The following is a 20437-nucleotide window of genomic DNA, read 5'->3' on the forward strand; positions in this document are numbered from 1 at the left end:
GCACACTTAAGCTGTTGACTGATACAATTTCAAGTACTAACTTCGCCTCTTTGTTCCCCACCCCCACCCCGCCTAGCACTCTCAGTCCAAGATGGCTTCCAGAAGGTTGTTTCATGTCGCTCGCGGATTATGCGGGCTTCGTGCAGCGCACTCCAATCATCGTTTCAATCTTGCTAGAGCCTATTGCTCAGGTAAGTCTGAAGTATCTTTTTTACGGTTACAATTTATTTATTGTCAAGAAAACAACCAACAAATTGTCGCCTACGGATCAGTGGATTCAGCAGTACTTACGAATGGTATGGGGTGAATTATGGTAAGACATTTTTGTGTGGATTTGTCACGTTATTTTTCTCTTGGTACTTAAGGACTTCATAATTTATAGTAAGGAGGAGCGTTACATTAAGGGTTACTAATCAATCAGCTGTTCATCCCATGGGCCATTCCATTTTAGATACAATCCCTCCCCTCCTGCCCCATCCGCGGTAACGAAGTAGTTTGAAATTTTCCTAACCTTCAGAGAAAAACTCGTTTTTTTCCCAAATGGCTCAACAACTGCACTGATAAATACATGTGTAATAGCTAATAAATAATTTTTTGCTTTTGTGATACTTCCCCCCAGAAAATCTGTTGTTCAGTCCTACAAGACCCTACAATCTTCAGAAATACCAGTTTCTTTTTTTAATTCCCCTTCAGTAAATTTTATTGATTGGGGAGGGGGGCTGGCTATATTGAATTAAACACCCACCAGCGTGGAACTCAGGCAATCAAAGGGGCTTTTGTTGAAGCTATCAGGGCCACCACGGGGGAATATTCCAGATTTCAAGTGATGAGGATGATCGAATGGGGGCAAAAATCAAAATCCAAAAAAAATCCCTACACTACAAAATTAACCCCCAGAAATACCATGCCGAATTTCTGAGTGGTAACAAGTTTGGATGTACTTTATTCACAGAACTACTCTGTACGTGGCTAGGATACGTGGGCGCTACAACAAATCTTTAGATTGTATTGAATACCCAAAAAAATCCCTACTTAAATCAAGCCACCTAAACAAAAATACTTGCCACATTTTCCTGCCCCCCAAAAAACCCAGAATCAAAATTTCAACCCTGTGTTGTCTTAAGCTACACTTCAAACAACTCGATAATCTTGGGTTATGTAGGGTTATGTGATCCAAAAGATCAATTTTTTACAAGATTCGGAGTCACCTGTCACCTAACTGCTTGCACTCCTTTAAAAGAGTCTGTTTGATTGGGTATTTTTTGGACAAATGCCCCATGGTCCAGGTCTTTTCAGGCAGAATTCACTTTCAGAATAAATACCAGATGTTGTTTCATTGACCTCCAAGATAAACTAACTAATAAATGGGTAATAAATGGGTTATTATATTATAGCTAAGAGTTTTGAGATGATTAAAGCTGAGAAGAAGGGAGAAAATCAAAATGTTGGCTTCATTCAGCTGAATCGACCCAAGGCACTGAACGCTCTGTGTGATCAGCTAATGGCCGAAATGCAAGATGCTTTAGATGACTTTGAAAATGACAAAACTGTAGGTGCTATTGTCATTACAGGAAGTGAGAAAGCTTTTGCCGGTAAGTGTGGTTTGATCCATAAAGCATCCATATGCAACCTATGATAGCCTGCAGTAAACCTCTTCATTTGCTTGGAATTTTTTTCCTTCTTCCCCCTCTTACCCTGCTGTATAGAGCCTGTCCTCAGGCTTAAACCCAATGGATGGCTATTGGAAATTTCAAAGGGAAGGGAGGACTTAAAGAGAACAATTTTTTTATAGTAAACATGGTGCAAAGAAAGTCAGTTTTACAGCTTGAAACTCTGATTAGGCAAGCTGTAGCTAGCATGTACTAGCCCAAAAGTCATTTCAACTAGCCTGAAAAAAATTTGATGAGCAGGATTGATTACTGTTCTTCTCTTATTCAAATTCCTAAAAAAATATCACTTGCCCATCGGGCAAGTTGAAAACAGAATTCACTAGCCCAGTAGCAAAATCCACTAGCCCCAGGCTATCAGACACTACTTTCTTTGCACGCTGGTAAAGTATCACTGGAATTGCCAGTGATTATTTGAAAAGCTAAGTTATATTTTTGTTTTTCTTCTTTTGTATTGGTCCTCATTACTACAAATAACTGATGATTGTGGAAGGTAGACTGTTAAATTATTATATAATTTTGTAGTGAGTTTGCCATTAGATAGCAGAAGTAGTACAACAGAGATTAATTTTTCTTTTCCTATTTTACCTTGTCCTCATATTACAATCCTCAGCTGGGGCTGACATTAAAGAAATGCAGAATTTAACATATCAGAAGTGTCTTCTTGGAGATTTCCTTGCTCACTGGACACGAGTGGCTAGATGCAGGAAACCTGTTATTGCTGCAGTCAATGGATTTGCTGTAAGTTTCAGTCAAACCTGTCCCTAAGATACAGACACCATACTGGTACACAGCCAAAGTCTGTATAGTGTTCCCCCTGTCTAGTTACTGCAAGTATTTTGCTGTGTCCTCACTGGTTCTACAAGGTAACCAGTTGTACATGATTATCCACATTTATGCTTTGTTAAAATATTAGGATGCTCACCAAAGTTAGAGCTTACCAGCCGGAACAGTAATTTTGGGAATAAAATGGGCTTTCTTTAGAGCACTTATACTAATAACCCATTACAGTGGTGAATAGTGTTTAGGAAAGGACTGATTTCATTTGGCTTAACAGTTCTGATTTTCTAAATTCTCCTTACAACCGGTCTTGTTTGGTTGGCCAGTTTTGATTTATGGAAAGTGTTGAATATTGTTTTTCCTTCTTATTTGCTTACAAAAGTAATGAAAGGCAACTAACAACAAAGTGATTGTCGGTTTAAATTATAGCTTGGTGGTGGGTGTGAACTGGCCATGATGTGTGACATCATTTACGCTGGAAACAAAGCCAAGTTTGGTCAACCTGAGATTTTACTGGGAACCATTCCAGGTTTGCCTTAAACAGAACATTTGTTTTTTCCACTGACTCCTAAGGGAACTCACTTACTTACTTAAAAACCCAATCTTTATGGTGTAAAATACCACAATTACAATCAGTACCATGTAAAAAGTTATGCATCCCCTAGGGGCTTTAATTTGAAAGTTCTGATCCTAACTTACCGTTGTTGCTTCATATGTTTCGACGTCTTTGACACGTTTTGGTCTTATATTTGGTTCCCTCACGCGGTACTTACAATGCACTTACGTTCTTGTACAAGTAACTTGTAAGTAGTTGCTTTTTTCACCGTTTTTATGACGTTGTGAAGGCGTTGGTCGTATTTATTGACGTATTTTGGTGTATTTGCGAGTTGTTAGCCCTTTCAATCCTAGACCGACTTATAGCAGGATGAATTTTGAGCTCTAACTTTTGAAGCTGTGGACGAAATCCCGTGATGTTACCATTCAAATGAAACTTCTTTGGTAGAACGTTTGCCTGGTGCTTTTTATTTCTTAGGATTTTACGAAGGAATTTTTCGTGAATTTTTCTTATTGGGCACTATTATGGATAAAGGGTTAAGATTAAATATATCGGTTACCTAGCGACTGAGTCAAAGTCGTAGTCGGAGCCTAAAATAGGAAGCGTAGGTTGTTATTATCTAGTTAAAACAAGTTTCTGATTCCGCTTATGCCACTGTTGTTTATGATCTAGTAAAAACAAGGTTACGGGAATCACAAGCAGAAACGAACCCGGCCAGCAGAGCTTAAAGGAGGCTCTCTTGATAGGGTCTCAGAAGCGGAGCAAATAAACCAAACACAAAGCGTAAGAATGAACACCGTGATTGGCTTATTCTTCCGCCTTTGAGCTTATGCTGTCATATTAGATATAGGAGTTATTTAAAAAAAAGGAAAAAAACGAATTAGGAATACTTTTTAGAATTGAATATGGGTCTCCAACTGACTCGCGTCTTTACGTATTTTAAGGTGCTGGTGGCACTCAACGTCTTCCAAGAGCTGTGGGTAAATCACTCGCCATGGAAATGATTCTAACAGGGAATCCTATAACAGCAGAAGAAGCGCAAAAATCAGGTAACTTTTGTTCCGAGTAATAGTGGCTGCCTTGGGTCAATGCATGAGTCTGTAAAAGGGTTATGAATGAATGTTGCTAGTGTGTTAAGTAAACGAACGCTAAGCTATCCAACTAAATGATACTGATGGGCTGCCCAACTAGCAACAGGTAGAACTGTGAGCCATATGCGCGGCGACTGAAGACATGCAGTCGTCGCAACACGGCGGTTAGAGCCGGTACTTAGAGCTGGAAACTTCTGAAGACCGACGCCACTTTAATTACTACGTCATACTAACTTCTACTGGGTCAAGTTCTGAACATAAGAAAGGAGATGTTATAGCGGGTAAGAATACCACACTGATACCCGGGATAGTTTGGGTGGGAAGAAGGGCCCGCGCGCGAAACATGGAAGCGATCTGTGAAGAGTTTCACTCCAGAAAAATAATTTTATGTTCGTTTTTTACTAACTCGATACGTCCGTCAACTTAATTCAGTTGACAAAATAAGTTAAATTCCATGTGCCTCACTTCTCACAGCATTTTTCACTCTGTCAAAGCCTTTTGGCCACGGAGACGAGTTATGGCAATTACAATTTTTTGGACATTTCAATAGAAATTAAAAGTGAATTTTTTCCGTCATTTGTAGGCCTGGTTAGCAAAGTGTTTCCTGCTGAAGAGGTCGTGAATGAAGCCATCAAGACAGCGGAAAAAATATCTAGTTTATCAAAGATTGCTGTGCAAATCGCCAAAGAAGCTATTAATACAGGTATTACAGGACAATCAATTGTCTGTTAGAGTCGGGCAAATGTAGTGCTATTTTAGTGCCATTTTAGTTTTTTTTCTCGTAGTAATTCTTGATTTTCCTTTTCCTACTTTTAAATTATTCACAATTGTAAATAGTTTTCTATCGTGAACATATATTTAGTTTTTAATTTGAAATTGTTAATATTACTTATTGTTCAAATGTAGTGCCATTTTCGTTTCTGAATTTTCTAAAGTGAAGCAGTCTAGTTTGAAAACTATACTTTAAGCCACTGCTAAAACATGAGCCATACACAACCCATAATTCATTGCTTCGCTTTGAGGAGGTCTAGCGCTCTAGGGATGGGAGGGGTGGGTGCGTGTTTTGTCGAACTTCAATGTGGGACAGTTTTAGGGACGCTGTCACCTCTTTATGGCCTCTTGAGAGGACAAGTCGTCAAGTCACATTGCCATGATAGCAACATTTCTGGATAACAACAAACCAAGTGAATTCGCACTGTTTCAAACTCATCGATCCTATTCAATTTCATTGAATTTGTCAAATGTTGGCGAAATTTTGGGGGGTTGAATCCGAAAGGACCTTATCTAAGTTTAGAAAAGGAAAAAGATCATTTTTATGTTTTGTTCACCTACCCCATAAAGCGGGCGCGTGACATGAGGAAGTTTCGTGTCGCAGTCCTCCAACGACGGCTAAGAAATGTACAAGGTATTAACGTGACGTCACACCTCTCCTGTCTGTTGCGAGGTTGCTTTGCGCGGGAAACTGGGTAAGTACTCCATGTAGGCACTCATATAACGGTCCAATCATATCGTAGCTAGGCTCAAAATGGGCAATTTACGGCTGCTAATTTACCTTTTTCAACTGAGACGACAAAAATTTTCTTATTCCCTCACCGACTTAATAGCACAGTTTGTTTGTTTGTTGTTGTTTGCTTTTAACTACCGGTAATTCCAATTGTCTTGCTTTTGTCTTTAAACCAACTAGAAATGATTCGCTGCTTTCTTTGTTTCAGGATATGAGACTTCATTATCAGAAGGTCTGCATTTTGAGAAAAGAATGTTCCACTCAACATTCTCGACGGTGAGTACCGATTTATGATGTTTGAATTTCTTTTAGTCTTGAATCAGAAACTTTCAATGGAGAGAAAGGCTATTGAATTTCCCTGTTGTAAATCAGGTCACCTCATCATTACGGACAACTTCGTAGCCCCTACATACATTTTTTTCTTCGGGGCTAACTAACTTTTAAGTAAAAGCTCATTTTAATGAGTCGCTGTGATTTTTAAAGAACTCTGTTAAAGATTAACAGTGTTACTTTTAAAATATGAATATTTGCTCTCTTATGCGTTATTTTCAGGAGGATCGTAAGGAAGGGATGACGGCCTTTGTAGAGAAAAGAAAGGCAGAATTTAAAGACAACTGAACTGGACTCGTATCATCTTAAGCCTTGGAGTGCATGAGGGTTGAGCATATCACTATAGAAACACTGTCTTGTGATGAAGCTTTGTACGCTTCGGTAGTTAGGAGGGAATAGTGCTGTGTGGACCAACATCACCTGCGTTTTTTATTATAATAATAATAATAAACTAATTTTACAATGCTGCCTCTTTTTGTCCGTCAGTTTGCTTCTGCTGATGCCGTTTTGTTGTCAGACCCTTTTGTTTGTTTTTACAACCGTACACAGAATTGCCCTTTTTAAAGTGTGTGCGGTTAATTTGGGAACGAAATCTCATTGTAAAAAACGTTCCAGTTATGGTAGAGACAAAGTTTCCAACAGACTATATTTTAATCAAGCCGTAACCATCATTTTGGTGCTGTAGAACTCATCCCAAGTCAGATTGCCGGTAGTAGATCGTCCTGTTTCAAATACTACTCTGAGCTTGTATCTAGGGTTTCTTACATTTTTTGGTTACTAAAGACCTCACTAAAGCTGCGTTCAATCAATGACTGGCTGTTTATCTCCTGTTCATATCCTCCTAAGGATTCTACTGAAAAAATTTGAGGGCGTTAGACCTAGAACCACTTTTTAAATTTCCTGTACACTTGTCTGTTGGAAAGTCTCAGGAAAATTACAGACAAACATATGGAAAATCTAAAGCAAGCCTCTGGAGAAATTTAAGCAAAGGTACGCTTCCAAAATTTTTTAGGACAATCCTTTGTTTTGTAGCTTAAGTTTACAATTGATATTTTTTTCAGAACAGCCGTTTTAAAGAAATTATTCGACATTAGATTCTCATACAAACGCTGTAATTTCTCACGTTTGCCTACTCGTCAAGATGGCGTCGAAAACCTAGACAATTTCTATTTACGAAACTCACTGCGAAAGTAAATCTTTTTGTCTCTTGCTTGGCTTTTAGCTTTAATGAAGTCGTTCGCGTGGCTTGTCAGTCGCGTAGTTGGTTTGTTCGCGATAGACTGAGCCTCGCGAATGACTCCGTAAACGCTTGAAGTGATCCACGATGCAAGAGAATTGCAAGACAGAAACGTCTGCTCACAGGGTCCGGTAAACTTTGCGCCATGATAGATTTTGCAGTGAATTTTGCCTGCTCAGAGAATCAGAGACCTTTTGCAGGAAAACGTTTTATTGCTGAATGTCATGTGACCTCGCAGTAACCAATGAGAGCGTATGCCGTTGTGGGAAACATTCCTCATTGCTGGGTCTCCCGTGTAGTACTTATTGAAGGAAGATGTCGTTGTTCGTGCTCACTAGTGTGTCGAAATCTTTTTAGTTTAGCCATAGTTAATTGAGTGGAATGGTTATGAAACCCGTCAGACTCCTTTGTTATGTGTTTTTGTGGACCTGAAAGTGCACAACGTTCAAAAGAATTCCTATCATTTTGATTGTATTGACCAATAAAAACATTAATTTATTCCGTAACAATTTTCCAACAGAAAACAAAGGATTGTGCACTTTCAGGGTGCTTCCAACATAAACTGCAGCACTGTTGTTTTTATCATTGATGTTTGCCGCTTTTCATAACCAGTCTCCTCTAATAACTATGATTCTTGCTAACGCTCTCCACTATTCGAAGCTCTTAATTTGCACTAAGTTAGCTGACATGCAAAAAATGCATTGTTAAAATTTGTAACTCTTATGAGTTGATTAGTCAAGGACTCTAAAATATGTTTTTATCCTGACAAGCTAAGAACTTATAAGTTTCTTCGATTTGTTATTTAAATGAGGGAAAAACACCGACAATTGAATGCAGAACGTTCGTTTATTAGGACGTATTGAAGTTGCATGCAATACATGAGACTTGCTAGGATTCACAGCATGAAATAATCGGTATTCGGTCTATTGTTCAGGCGGAATTCATTAAGAACGTAACTCCTAGTCCCATATACGAAAAATGCAAAGTGTGTAAGTTGCAGTTCAGTATAAAAGGCATAAATGCTAAGAAAATTAAAAGGATCTTATACACCTGTTCATGTTATTATTACTCACCAAAAGAAAACATCCTTACACGTTGGTGAACATAACCATCCATTTTAAGATAAAAATTAAAGTAATGCTTCCATGAATTTAATTTATTAAAATCATCACAAATCGCCAGAGGTGGCATCAAATCGTGTACTTGTTGAGCTCAGATAAAAAAGGTGATTAAAAGTTTTGCGTCTGCCCCTCAATAATTCTTGTTCGTGTAATGTTATCTACTCAGACGCTTCATTACTCACTCGGTATGAATTGATGTCTTAAAGTAGACATTAATTAATTAGTAGTGTCTTTAGCTTATAGATAGTGGTATTGCTGTTTATTTTAACACTCTATCTGCGGGACTACCATTTAGCATCTTAATTGTCGCTTACTTTATAGCTCAAGGATCTAGCTTACTGTTGCATGCAGAACACTATGAATAAATTATAGGAAAAAAAACTCCCACCACTGAAGTTTTAAACACTAGATGTATGATGAATTACTTCAATTGTTTCCAATTGCTTTTGTCTTTTTTGTTTGAAATCTTCGAATTAATTTTTTTTGCCTGGCGCTGCATGACACGAGGGCATTACAATAATCCTAAAGCTTGGAGTTGGTCAGTGTCGACTTTTTTTTGCCATATAGAATTATGTTTCGCCGCAACTAAAACACTGATAACACAATTTAGGCTTTTTCCGGAGGTCTAAATATCTCCCATGTTGCCATTTTAATACTTCTGAAAAGAAGTATTTGGCGATATCGTACAGCCTGTGTAGCCTGGGTGGACGGGGTATTTAAATGACGATCGTCATGTCTAGTTTGTAATTGGGTAGTCAGTTTCTGACTACAGACTGACGGGTCTTGGCTGAGTACTTCTGCCGACAGTCCCATTTTTTTCTGGCAATAAGTGAATTTAGTGCAATGGTTAATGGTTTTTATTAGTAGGCGGCCTTCAGAAAGTGGTCCCCTTGAGTTTAATATATACAGTTAATCCATTCAAGCAATGTAATTTACAGTAGCACTTATGAGACGTGAATTATTTAACGGTCTTGCCCTGTTTTAATTTAAAAAAATTCATTTGGTCCCTTTTATACTATAATTATGTCTTAAAAACAAGGGTGAATTTTCTGTAGATACAGTTTCCGTGCAATGTTCACTGTTAATATGTAACAGAATGACTTGGCAAAACTTCGTGTATTTGATATTTTTCGTCAATAAACTCTTCTGGATGGAAATCATTCAAGGAACTGGTACGTTACATCAGCTTTATTCTTCTGCTCTTAAACATATTTTCCTTTCTTTATCATGTACAAGGTCATCCCTTTTCGTTAGTGGAATCCCATTAAAATTTTAAACAGGTTGACTGTACTGCGTAAAATGTTACCTTTCATGACATCTTTGCGAGTTTCTACATGCATGACGCCTATAGAACTTGTAATAGAGCGGGTTTACAGCCGTAGACAGCTATTAGTACTGATCATGAAGATGATTCACAAGGTGTTATGATAGATTATAACCTAACTTTCTCATATGTTAGAGATCACCCTACCTAAGCTATTCCAAGGTAGTCTTGAATTCTGGATTCCCTGTTAGTGGAACTTGGATTTCGGATTCCAATTGTTGGCAAGGTTCTGGGTTCCTTGAGCAGCCGCGTTTCAGATTTCAAAACCTAGGAGGCACTTTCCACGAGCGAAAATTTCCCACACTACCTCAGATGGGGAGATAGAGACATGTTAATTGAAAGGTTGGGTGCCACAAATATTCCGTGCTAACCTCGCTGATTTACTACTTTTTTTGCTTCTCTCTCTTCCTTTCTGTCTCTCTTTGTTTCTTTATTTCTTTCGTCCTTTTTTCCTCTTGGCAATTTGGCCTAGGGTATATTGTAATTGACCTCTCTCGCTATTTTCTCATAATTTTATCTCGCTAAACAGATGGCTGTCGAGCGTTGAGGTTCAACCCCTCATTAGATGGCAAGTTTCTAGACGGCCATGTCATCGAAAGCAGCCAGGAAATAATGACGAAAGATGCCTGCGAGCTTGAATGCTTTATGAACGCTGACTGTGTGTCGTACAATTTTGGCACCAACCTAACCGCGGGTGAAAAAAGGGGAACAGTGTGCGAACTGAGCGACTCAACTGCCGATATACACCCTGGCGATGTTAAAAATAGAACTGGATTCAGTTATACACCAGCTGAGGTAAGATTGCTCTCGACTCCTAGCTTTCAGTACGCTCTATTGTCTTCTATAGTAAAACCATAAAATAAACGATTTTTGGTTGAGAGATAACATGAAGCTGCATCAACAACTGCCTTGCCAAAGTGGTCAAGCACGTTGAACAGCCTTGAACCGCCTATAATGAGTCACAAATTAGGGGACACCCTCAGGACGGGGGCAAGTGTCCCTTGAATAGAAGTTGGGCTGCGGGGTTTGTTAATAATGAACCGACAAAGAAAACATACAGAAATCATCAATAACTTATATCCCTACGACATTATACGTTGAATTCAAGCAAACACTTTTCATCGATTTAAGTGAGATAGTTAAGTTTGTGAAAGCTTCCACATTTTTTATTAGTGCACACCTGAAGATATCAACCCTCTTTGTGATCAGTCACATTTTGAGAGCTACGGTGTCCCCTGAATGGAGGTTAAACTCAGGTTTTCGGGCCCAGAAAAAGTGTCCCTTTCCCCTGAATAGAGGTGTCCCTTCAATAGAGGTAACAAATACAAAGATTATGTGAACATTTTTCCGGGAACAAATTTTGTGCCCCCTGAATGGAGTTGTCTCTTGAATAGAGTTGTCCCAAACGAGGGGTTTCACTTTATTGCGATTTTGAGATTCACAAAGTCAAAAGAGAAATCCTCGATCTCCTACTTTTATTATTTTGAATTTATAATGCATGCCTTAATAACCTCTAACTGGCATTAACTGTGTTAATTGTCGTATAATGATAGACTATTTTGTCTCTGCTTTTTTAACAGAACACTTGTGTGGACAATAACTGCTCGCCGCATAGCCGCTGTCAAACTGGATTCACTGATCGGGGATACAGATGCGTGTGTGATACAGGCATCACAGGAGAATTCTGCGAAAAAGGTTGTCATATTAAGGCTGAAGATTAGGCTCATGTAATTCTTTTTTCGTCAGTATACTAGGGTTACGAAGAATGGTGAAGCCGAAATTAGCTTAACTTACTAACTTGACGTAAATTGGCCAAACGTTATCTCGCCAAATCAATGCATGGATCAGGTGGATCGCTAAAACGTTATCTGCGACTTAAAAAAATGCGTAATAGACAAGACAAAAAAATCAGCGAAGATGCTGCTACCGTTACCCCTTGACAAAATATTTGGTATCCTTTTTTTTCTTGACATGTTTTCTTAAATCATTTTGACAATTTTGATGGTTCCATTTAATGCAGAGCTGGTCAAAATCCAAGGTGTTTGTAGCTGAAGTTGCACGACCGCAAAACAGTACCAAGGTCGCCAGAGGTCTTCACCAGCATCGAGAAGCGTAAAGGGAAAATAACACCTCTGGCATCCAGGGTAGCAAAACAGTGGAAATGAAAAAAAATTATTACTCATCGCATGAATAACAATGCTGATTTTTTTTTTTTAGAAATTAGGCTGGGTGAAAGAGCCAACCCTGGCAAATCGTGTAAGGACATCTTAGAGAGTGGGGCTGCTACAGACGACGGAGAGTACTGGATCGACCCCGAGAAAGACGGAAGCCCTTTGAAAGTGTATTGTGACATGACCACTGACAGAGGTGAGTAACTTGCGTTATCATTTCTCTCTCTTTTACGCCAAAGACTCTCTCGCGATCCGTAGATAGACCAACTCTGGTGCGTCTAATTATTATAAAAACTCTCTGCTCTCAACATGTGTGGAAGCTTGTGACGGTGTACTCTGTGTCCATCGACAGATGTCCACCATACAGCTTCCCTGTGGCCTACCACGCCCTCTATTTCCAGAAACTCATCCGATCCATGCATGATGGTGTACATGTTTGCCTGGCCATCATGTCTAAACTCAAACGGATGTCTTGTGACATGGCCAAAGAATTTCAGTTTCCGCTCTTGCACTATTTGAATGTGAGATTTCTGTGTTAAATTTTCCACTAGCTCTTTTAGCGACTCGTTTGTCGGTTTGTCTATATCCAAAAAATGTCCCTGATTTGTTATATTATTTTTTCATTTGTTATTTTGTGTTCAGGAGGCTGGTTTCTTGTTACCAACATTCTGGGTATGTATGAGACTGGAAGCATTCAGCAATCCTGGACCCCTGCAAGTTCATACGACGAGATCAATAATTACAATTACAGTCAAAATGTGGGTATCACTGCCAGCGCTTTGGGTTGGCTGAGGTCGCACTTGAACTTCACTCAACTGAGATTCCACTGCAGCAAGCAACATGGGCGTACCTTCCACGTCATCACGGCCACCAACAGCAATGGTGAAGCTGCAGTCCAGTACTTCAGCGGTCAGACTGACACACTTCCAGGTTCTTGCGACTCGTTTCAGAGGATGAACGACGATACCTCTGTGTTGGCTTTGAATTGTGCTCTGTGGGGAAATGATGGCAGACAATACGTCGGAAAATGGGGACACCATGACAAAAAGGACGCTACATTTCGATTGTACGATCATGCGGCATTTATAGCTTCCAGTTATCACTGGCATATTGTTGGGGACTATTGGCTGTGTGACGATGCGATCAATCTCTTTACAAAATCTGCGAGAGATTTCTGGAAAATTTTTGTACGCTGAAGGACAGAGGTAACACCAATTGCACCCCTTTGCACTCTGAAGGGTGATATAATGCATAAGTATGACAATTGAGATGCCTTTATGTGTAGGCCGAGATTTACGTGTAAGCCAACTTCAACTTTGGATCACTTTAATTTGGTTTAAACGCATAGGTGACAGCCTCCTCCGCAGGCATCACTGTCCTGTTTCAGAGAACGGGTGGGAGAATGGGGAAGAGAACGTGAAGTGACAGTGACTCTTTAGATATGTATTTATTATTATTAAATATTGTTATGTAGTTATACTTTATATGTAACAAAAAACCTGATGATTTTTTTTTACCGTGTTAAAATAAAGATTTGAGATTTGAGATTTGAGACAGTAGTGACAGGTAAACTCCTCCTCTTTCATTTTTCCTTTTCTCGTTCTCAGACTACTCAAGGTCAGTTTAAGCCTTTCAAAAGGAGTTGCCTGCGGAGGAGGCCAGGAGTGATCCATTTTGGGGAGATGTCGTTCTATAGTTAGTAGAAAGGCTAGCGGACTGGTTATGAAAGGCGGCAAATAACACAAGATGATGGGCACAATACTTCGTTCTCATTTCACAAATTGTGAATGAATAATTTGATGTGACTTCCTTATTGGTCAGTACTGATCAAAAATAATGATAGGAATGCTATTGAACGTTGTGCACCGTCAGGTCCACAAAAAAACTTTTAACGAAGGAGTCGAACGGGACTCACGACTATTCCTAGCTCTCTATTACTAGAAATACGTGTATCTCAGAACCTCGCGAAGCTCGGGGGGGGGGGGGGGGGGAAATGTCAGGGATGGAAGGGGGAAAGAATTGGAGTAAATGTACATGTGTAATATAGTAAAAGAAAATGGGTGTGAGAGTGAATAACTGCCAACGAATTTGAGGCAAACACATGCTATCTTTACTGCGTAATATGTGATATTTGTCCTATTTGACCCCTATTTTTTCCTTTTTCCCCCACTACGGAGCCTGTTCCCAGGCTATGTCATTAAGGATGCAGTTGAGGAGAACTATGAAAGTGATCATGACTCATGATTACTGAATATGCGGTACCCTCATTAGCACTGAATTATCACAGTAAAAAATACCAAATCATTTATGAAAATGTTTATATAGTTATATTTGTGTACATGCGTGAGAAACAAATACTCATTCTTGGGGGAATGCTTGTTCTAATGTTTGAGCCGCATCGGTTAACAAATAGATTTCCCATATATAGGATAATGCCGGAGCTCCGATGCATTCTTAAAAATGATGACCGAACACCTATACTTTTTAAGCGGGAAGTGTGTTGTGGCCGGCGAAAGGATAAAGCTCTTGAGTTGGTGACTTACGTCGTGGACAAGTGTTACTAATTTTATTACCATTGCTATCAACCTACTCACAAAAAAAGATTGTCGCCAAAACACAACGTTTAAACGACTTCAAGTCGTTATTGTCGAGTGCGAATATAAAAAATTCAAAGTCATGTTTGTAGATTGAATGTAAAGGAAAGAATCATTATGAATATGAATATGAAAAAAAAAGTTGAGAACACAAAACTATCAACAAGCACAACGGAACGTTTACTTTGAATTTTAAATATGGTTTAATGTTACACTCTGTAAGAATTCGTAAGTCTCTAATCAACGTAAATAATCGTGAATATGTATTTCTCATACGCAGTAATAATTCATAATGAAAATACAAAGGAAATTAATCTTTGATGATTGTTTGGAAATCAGAGGAAAAACTGCTCATTTTTGCATTCTTAATTTCTCCTGCTAAAACAATTTTGTGTGAAAAGCGTTTCATCACCAGATGAAGCACCTCGAAGTTGGTAAAAAAAAACCCGCTGCGCGTCGTATTTTTAATTCTCTTCTCAGTGTTTCATCTGGTCATAAAACACAGCGTCTCATGCTTTATATATTACTTATAAAACAACGAGAAAGCTCTCCTAATATATGTTAAAAGAGGAGAGAAATTTATAGCTAGGTTAGCACTAATCAACACTAGATTTGTAATATTTGGCCGTGAAAAACTGACCAATATATTTGTTTATGTGAAAATGTAAAAACAGATAAAATTGCATAATCATTAGAAGTTTAACCCACACACCTCTTGTAAATGGAGCCATAGGTCAAGAACAGTCACGTAAAAAAATTTAGAGCGATCAGGGCGCCATCTTGAGATTGTTTTTTACTTTGTTCATTTACAACGGTGTACCCATATAAAATCGTTAAGAAGAAAACTTATTTAAAAGTAAGGATATTGCGTGTAGTTAAAAAAATCTGCTAGACTTCTATTTTGTCGTTTATTTGAAACTGAAGATCTTCGGTTTGTAATACAAATAATAATGGTAATAATAAACAGATTTATAAATTACCCGAACCTTAACTTAACTCTTACCCTTAATACAGAAGAATAAATGCATAAATAAATGAAAAAAAAAAATAAGTGGGCTCTCCTAACTTACTTAACAGCGATAAATAAAATTAAAACATGGGCAACGCTTGCTAGCTAGAGAAGGGTAACAGCTCGGTGCTCGAAGCAAAACCATTGAGTCGACCCCGATGTTGCTTGCTATTAAAAAATAATAATGACAAAAATCTTTCGAAGTTTTCCCAAGCAATAAACTCAGCAAACTAGCTTGCTCCCAATGTATAGGTTTTCATAGCTCAGTAAGTAGAGCACTGCAGCGCTAAAGCAACTAGGCCATGGATTCGAATTGCTTAATTTGCAGTCACTTAAATCGCGATTACAACTACGACAGTCATAACTTTACTTAGATTTTTATTTCCGCAATTCACATCACCTTCATTCTAAATTGTTCTAAAACACGCGGCGTTTAATCTAATAAATACGGTATAGCTAATGAGGAACTCTTCCCATCTCCCTTCCCTTGCCGACACGCGTTACGCAAAGACGACTGGGGACGAGTGCGGGAGGAACACCGTAATTTCCCGTAAGCTTCTTAAAAGACAGAAACCGCTATCTGTTGTGAGCGTCGAAAACTGAAGCGTTTGCTGAAAATATCGTTTAGTCTTTCGAAGTGATTCAAAGACAGTGTGAAAATGTCCCGTCAGTAAGCCTCAGCGAACATAGATTTTGAAGAAATCTCCTGCGGACATTTCATAGAATGTACCATCTACATAGTCATCGCAATGTATATGTCCATTCACTTTAGCCCCGACATATCGGCTTCGGTAAAAGAACGCCACGTAGCTGTGCATTCTTCTCGTAATCGGTGATTTAAAGCCACTCCACTTTCCGACGAAGGAGCTTCCGTCACTTCTTCCCCACTTTTCACATTTCACGGCCAGTTTAGAATTATCATCGCTCATCCTTTTAAACGAATTGCAAGAAAATGGTTGGATATCTGTTTCAGCACTGAAAAAGCGGACGACAGCTTCTCCACGGGTGCTGTTAGGGGCGGTGATGACGTGGAAAGTATTTCCTTGTTTTTTGCTGCAGTGGAATCTCAGTTGGGTGAATTTCAAGTGTGCTCTTAGTCCCTTCATAGCATCTCCAGTTATGGCCATTCTTTGATTGTGGTAATTACTGATCCCGCGGTATGATGTTTCAGCGGTCCAGGAATCATTGTCGCCAAGCACGCCATCAGCTACGATGTTAACCACAAGAAGCCAACCTCCTACAGCAAGAAAAAAAGTAAAAACGACGTGTTGCTCATGAGGTTAGAAATTATGTATGGGCAAATTTTATTACCCAAAAACTGATAATAGTCTCGGGAGAACAGAGAAGTAACTGCTTAATGTCAAAGAAAGCCCACTTCACCACAGGCGTCCCAAGCTCACGTTACGAGGGTGGAATGTAACTGTTGACGCGAGCGAGTCGGTATCGCGTTACAAGACATTTTGTGATTTAAAATTCATGGTATTTATCTATGTTATGTGTCTTAAGTCGTCCTTTCAGAGGGCGGCCTAAATAGGCCATCCCTTTGGCGCCACGCCTTTATTCACTCATTCTTTCTTTCTTATCTAGGTAATAGGTTAACTTTGTTACTTTGCTCACATACCATCAAACGTTCTTGAGCTTTCTGGGTTTGGCATTGTATTTATGTAGTGTAGGCTTTTCAAAGCCTTTACTTTTTGTGAGTACTGCAAACTGCATGGAGTCAGGAAATAGAGCGCATTTATAATTTGTTTACCTCCATCAGTTGTCATGTCACAGTAGACTTTTAAAGGGTCTCCATTTTTCTGAGGGTCGATCCAGTACTCCCCATCACCTGTAGCAGCTCCCCTCTCCATGATATCTTTGCATGAATTACCAGGGTTTGTCGAGACTTTTCCCAGAACCCCTAAAACCGAAATTTGCGTGAGAGTAAATGTTATTTATTTGTAACATTTCCTGAGGCCTTTTGTAGCCAGTAAGAGCATATTTTAGCGAAAATTCAGGATATTTAACATTTAGGGGTACAAATTATTTTAAAGCATGAAATGTCCGACACTTTTTAGTGCAATCTATAATTAAACTAGAGAGGGCACAAAAATGTTTGACACTTGATAAGGATTTTTTATTTATTTAGTAACAAATTCTTGTGCATTTGTATGGAGTTTTCATGTTGTAAAAGCTGCTTTGCAGCTAACCAAGATTTAATCTACTAAATCATTCGTTGTGAGGTCATTTGGCAGGATGGGAGTTATTGCTCAAGGTGGGCCGAACCTATTGTTTAAAATAGCGTGTTGTTCGTTACCCGATCTGGAAAGAAAATCTATTCAACTTTGCGAAGTCCATCAGGAATATCTCCACGTATTCATAGCAATTTCAGTGATCTTAGTTCTGATATAGTAACATTATATTACAGTTGTAAGAGTGGTTTTAGGATAAATGAATTCTCTATATTAAGATTATATTAAAAACCGCATTTCGACAAAAAATGTAAATACCTCTGAAATCCTTGGACAAATGTTTCCCTCTAACTTCAGGAAATAAGCCTCAGAGTTCTCTAGTTTCGTATGCAAGTTTGAAGTCAGCCATTACCGCATACATAACATCTGTCGTAGGGTTTCAAAGTTATTTACATTTTTTTTTTAGCAAAAATGAGTTTTTACGCTGGTATCTTCAACGTTTTCAAACCTACAAGAAAATCGCCGAAGATTTCCACCATTTTTCATTATGGGGGCCAAAATTCATAGAGATCAGTTTAATTTCTCTGTGAAAAACGCGATTACTAACATAGTAAAAATATCTAGTGTATAACCTTCTGTACAATATTCCCCTGTATATCCAGCAGAACACACGCATCTGTATCCACGGTCAGTAAATCCTGTTTGGCAGCGGCTATTCGAAGAGCACTGACTGTTAACACAGAAGTTCTGCATTTTTAAAGAAAATAAATTCACAGTACAGATGTAACGATAAAGCCCATTCACCTAATAATATGCTCAAATGATCAAAAACCCACTGTGCAGATTTACGAATTTTAACGTTATCGGCGAATCATTGTCACTGGGTTATGAAAAATAGCCGTCAACTCTGAAAGCTTTTAACGGCAGTGTTTCACTCAAGGTAGAGTAGTATAACGTACAGTTTCTTAGTCTTTCTGCAACTACAGTGACGTACAGTGTTACATACTCCGATAATTTTTATACCTAACCGGTTAAACTATTCTTCTCGCGAATAAATCGTCTCTGAGGTAATATTGACAGAAACAGAGATGCCTTATTGCCATACCACAGAACACTGAACTGAGGGAGTGACTGCCCCCAAAACACGAAACGAATGAACCAAGGATTTTCTTTTTAAGGCTGCGGGTAAGTCCAGAAGATTTAACTTCTCAAAGACCTTTTAAAAAAGATTATGTATGACCACTCATCCCGGCCACTACCGTCAGCACAACTCCTGATTTACCACCCACACCATCAAAAAAGCTTGGACACACAAAAACAAAAAAAACATTTATTCACTTCTATTTATATATGTCGTTATATCTTACCAGAGTTGGCCCATAGATGAAGCCAGATCTATGTTTCAAATCTTGAGGATGCAATTCGTGATCTGAGCTACTTAGTTCACACAAATATTTTCCATTTGCACCAAGTCCAAAATTGATTGACATGCACGTACTCTCCATATAGCATTGCAACTCGCAATCATCTCTAGAATTTACTTCGTAACTTTTAACTAGGTGACCAACAAGGGCTTTGTCTCTTATTGCACTGCCAAACTTCAGTGTACGACAGTTACCTATTGATTAAAATTAGTTAATCGTGTATCAAACAGCTTAAAGAAGTAAAATAAATATTTTCTTAGTAGTTGAAAGTGTTGTAATATAGTAAAAAAAAGGTCTGGGGGTATTCCCTTATATAAGTCATATATGTTTGTGCCGCCCCAAAGGGTATAGATTTTGCGCCGTTTCGGTCAGCACTCTGAAAATGGGATTAAATTTTTGTTCGTTTGGGTCTGGAATCGGGTATGGTTTCAAGGGAACTACGGGAGTGTACTTGTTATTTCAATTCCAAATGAATAAGAAATGACAAAATTCCAGTGAATAAGAAATAAAGAATGGTATGTGAATTCGAAATTGATTTCAACAAATCTTTTTGTTGGCTTTCTAATCTAAGTAATAATTAATGACTTAAGTTCTGCCTATCCCGGGTCTGAAAATCGCTATGGAACTAAGATTGAAGCCAGGTATGAAAACGGGTGTGGAAAATAACATTTCAGTTTGGTCTGAAATAGGGTCAGGATTTGGAAAACCGGGCGGCAAGCCGCAGCAAGAATTGCCAGGGGTACCAGCTCGGGAAAAGGTCAAGACGCACACGAGCCAAAAGCCCAAACGGCCGGAGCTTATCCCGGTTTCCTTAACATGAAGCATTTGTAGGAGTTTGCTACTCTCCCCTAGACAGGATGCTAATCTATCGCAGGGTAACACCCATAGAAGTATGTCGTTGGTACCCATTTATACTCTTCATACACCTGGGTGAAGCCGGGGACAAACTGGTAATACGCCAAAATAACTTTGCCAAAGCGCAGTTTGGTTAACATTCATCAACGTAATACTCGGAGACTGTGGATGTGATTAATGCCAATATCTTTTGTACGTCTCATTTTCTGAAAGATTTGTGATGTCAAAGCTTCGTAATATAATTGTTTTCCTAAGCAGAGAAAGAACAGATTTTTTAGCAGTGCATGCACTTTTTTTTATTTTAAAGTTGCAACCTTGACAGTTTAACTATAATTTAAATATAACTTAACTATAAAGAAAACTATTTATTTCCCTGGGTGGATATAAATGCCAGCCTCTTGCCAATTGTACTGACTTTTAATTTAAAACAGTGAAATTCATATATTTTACATTTTAACTAAAAAATTAGTTGGGAACATGTTGACAGTACATAAAGCTTTTACAGTTGTTGTTAGATAACAGTTTTTTGTTGTCAAAATTATAGGCTGCTGTAAAAATTTGGAAATTGGCATAAAAATATTGGGCGAAATGTCGGCGAAC

The 20437-nt window shown here is 38.6% G+C and overlaps 3 protein-coding genes across 3 annotated transcripts; 2 read left to right on the forward strand and 1 right to left on the reverse strand.

Moving 5' to 3' along the window:
* The first annotated feature begins 79 nt into the window (after positions 1-79).
* Positions 80-6395, forward strand: LOC140940525 (enoyl-CoA hydratase, mitochondrial-like). Its single transcript, XM_073389511.1, has 8 exons — positions 80-191; positions 1395-1592; positions 2281-2408; positions 2877-2976; positions 3948-4052; positions 4678-4797; positions 5807-5874; positions 6151-6395. Exons 1-8 carry the CDS (start codon positions 92-94, stop codon positions 6214-6216), a joined length of 885 nt encoding a protein of 294 aa, XP_073245612.1. The 5' UTR covers positions 80-91; the 3' UTR covers positions 6217-6395.
* A 3827-nt stretch (positions 6396-10222) lies between these two features.
* LOC140941858 (fibrinogen-like protein A) lies at positions 10223-12977 on the forward strand. Its single transcript, XM_073390865.1, has 4 exons — positions 10223-10405; positions 11191-11305; positions 11828-11977; positions 12424-12977. Exons 1-4 carry the CDS (start codon positions 10223-10225, stop codon positions 12975-12977), a joined length of 1002 nt encoding a protein of 333 aa, XP_073246966.1.
* A 3084-nt stretch (positions 12978-16061) lies between these two features.
* Positions 16062-19063, reverse strand: LOC140941859 (uncharacterized). The gene is made up of 4 exons (XM_073390866.1): positions 18926-19063; positions 18191-18305; positions 17138-17287; positions 16062-16621 (listed from the first exon to the last, which is right to left on the reverse strand). Exons 1-4 carry the CDS (start codon positions 19061-19063, stop codon positions 16062-16064), a joined length of 963 nt encoding a protein of 320 aa, XP_073246967.1.
* Between the last annotated feature and the right edge of the window lie 1374 nt (positions 19064-20437).

This window comes from Porites lutea, chromosome 6 (genome assembly GCF_958299795.1).
Source record: "Porites lutea chromosome 6, jaPorLute2.1, whole genome shotgun sequence".
Taxonomy (NCBI): domain Eukaryota; kingdom Metazoa; phylum Cnidaria; class Anthozoa; order Scleractinia; family Poritidae; genus Porites; species Porites lutea.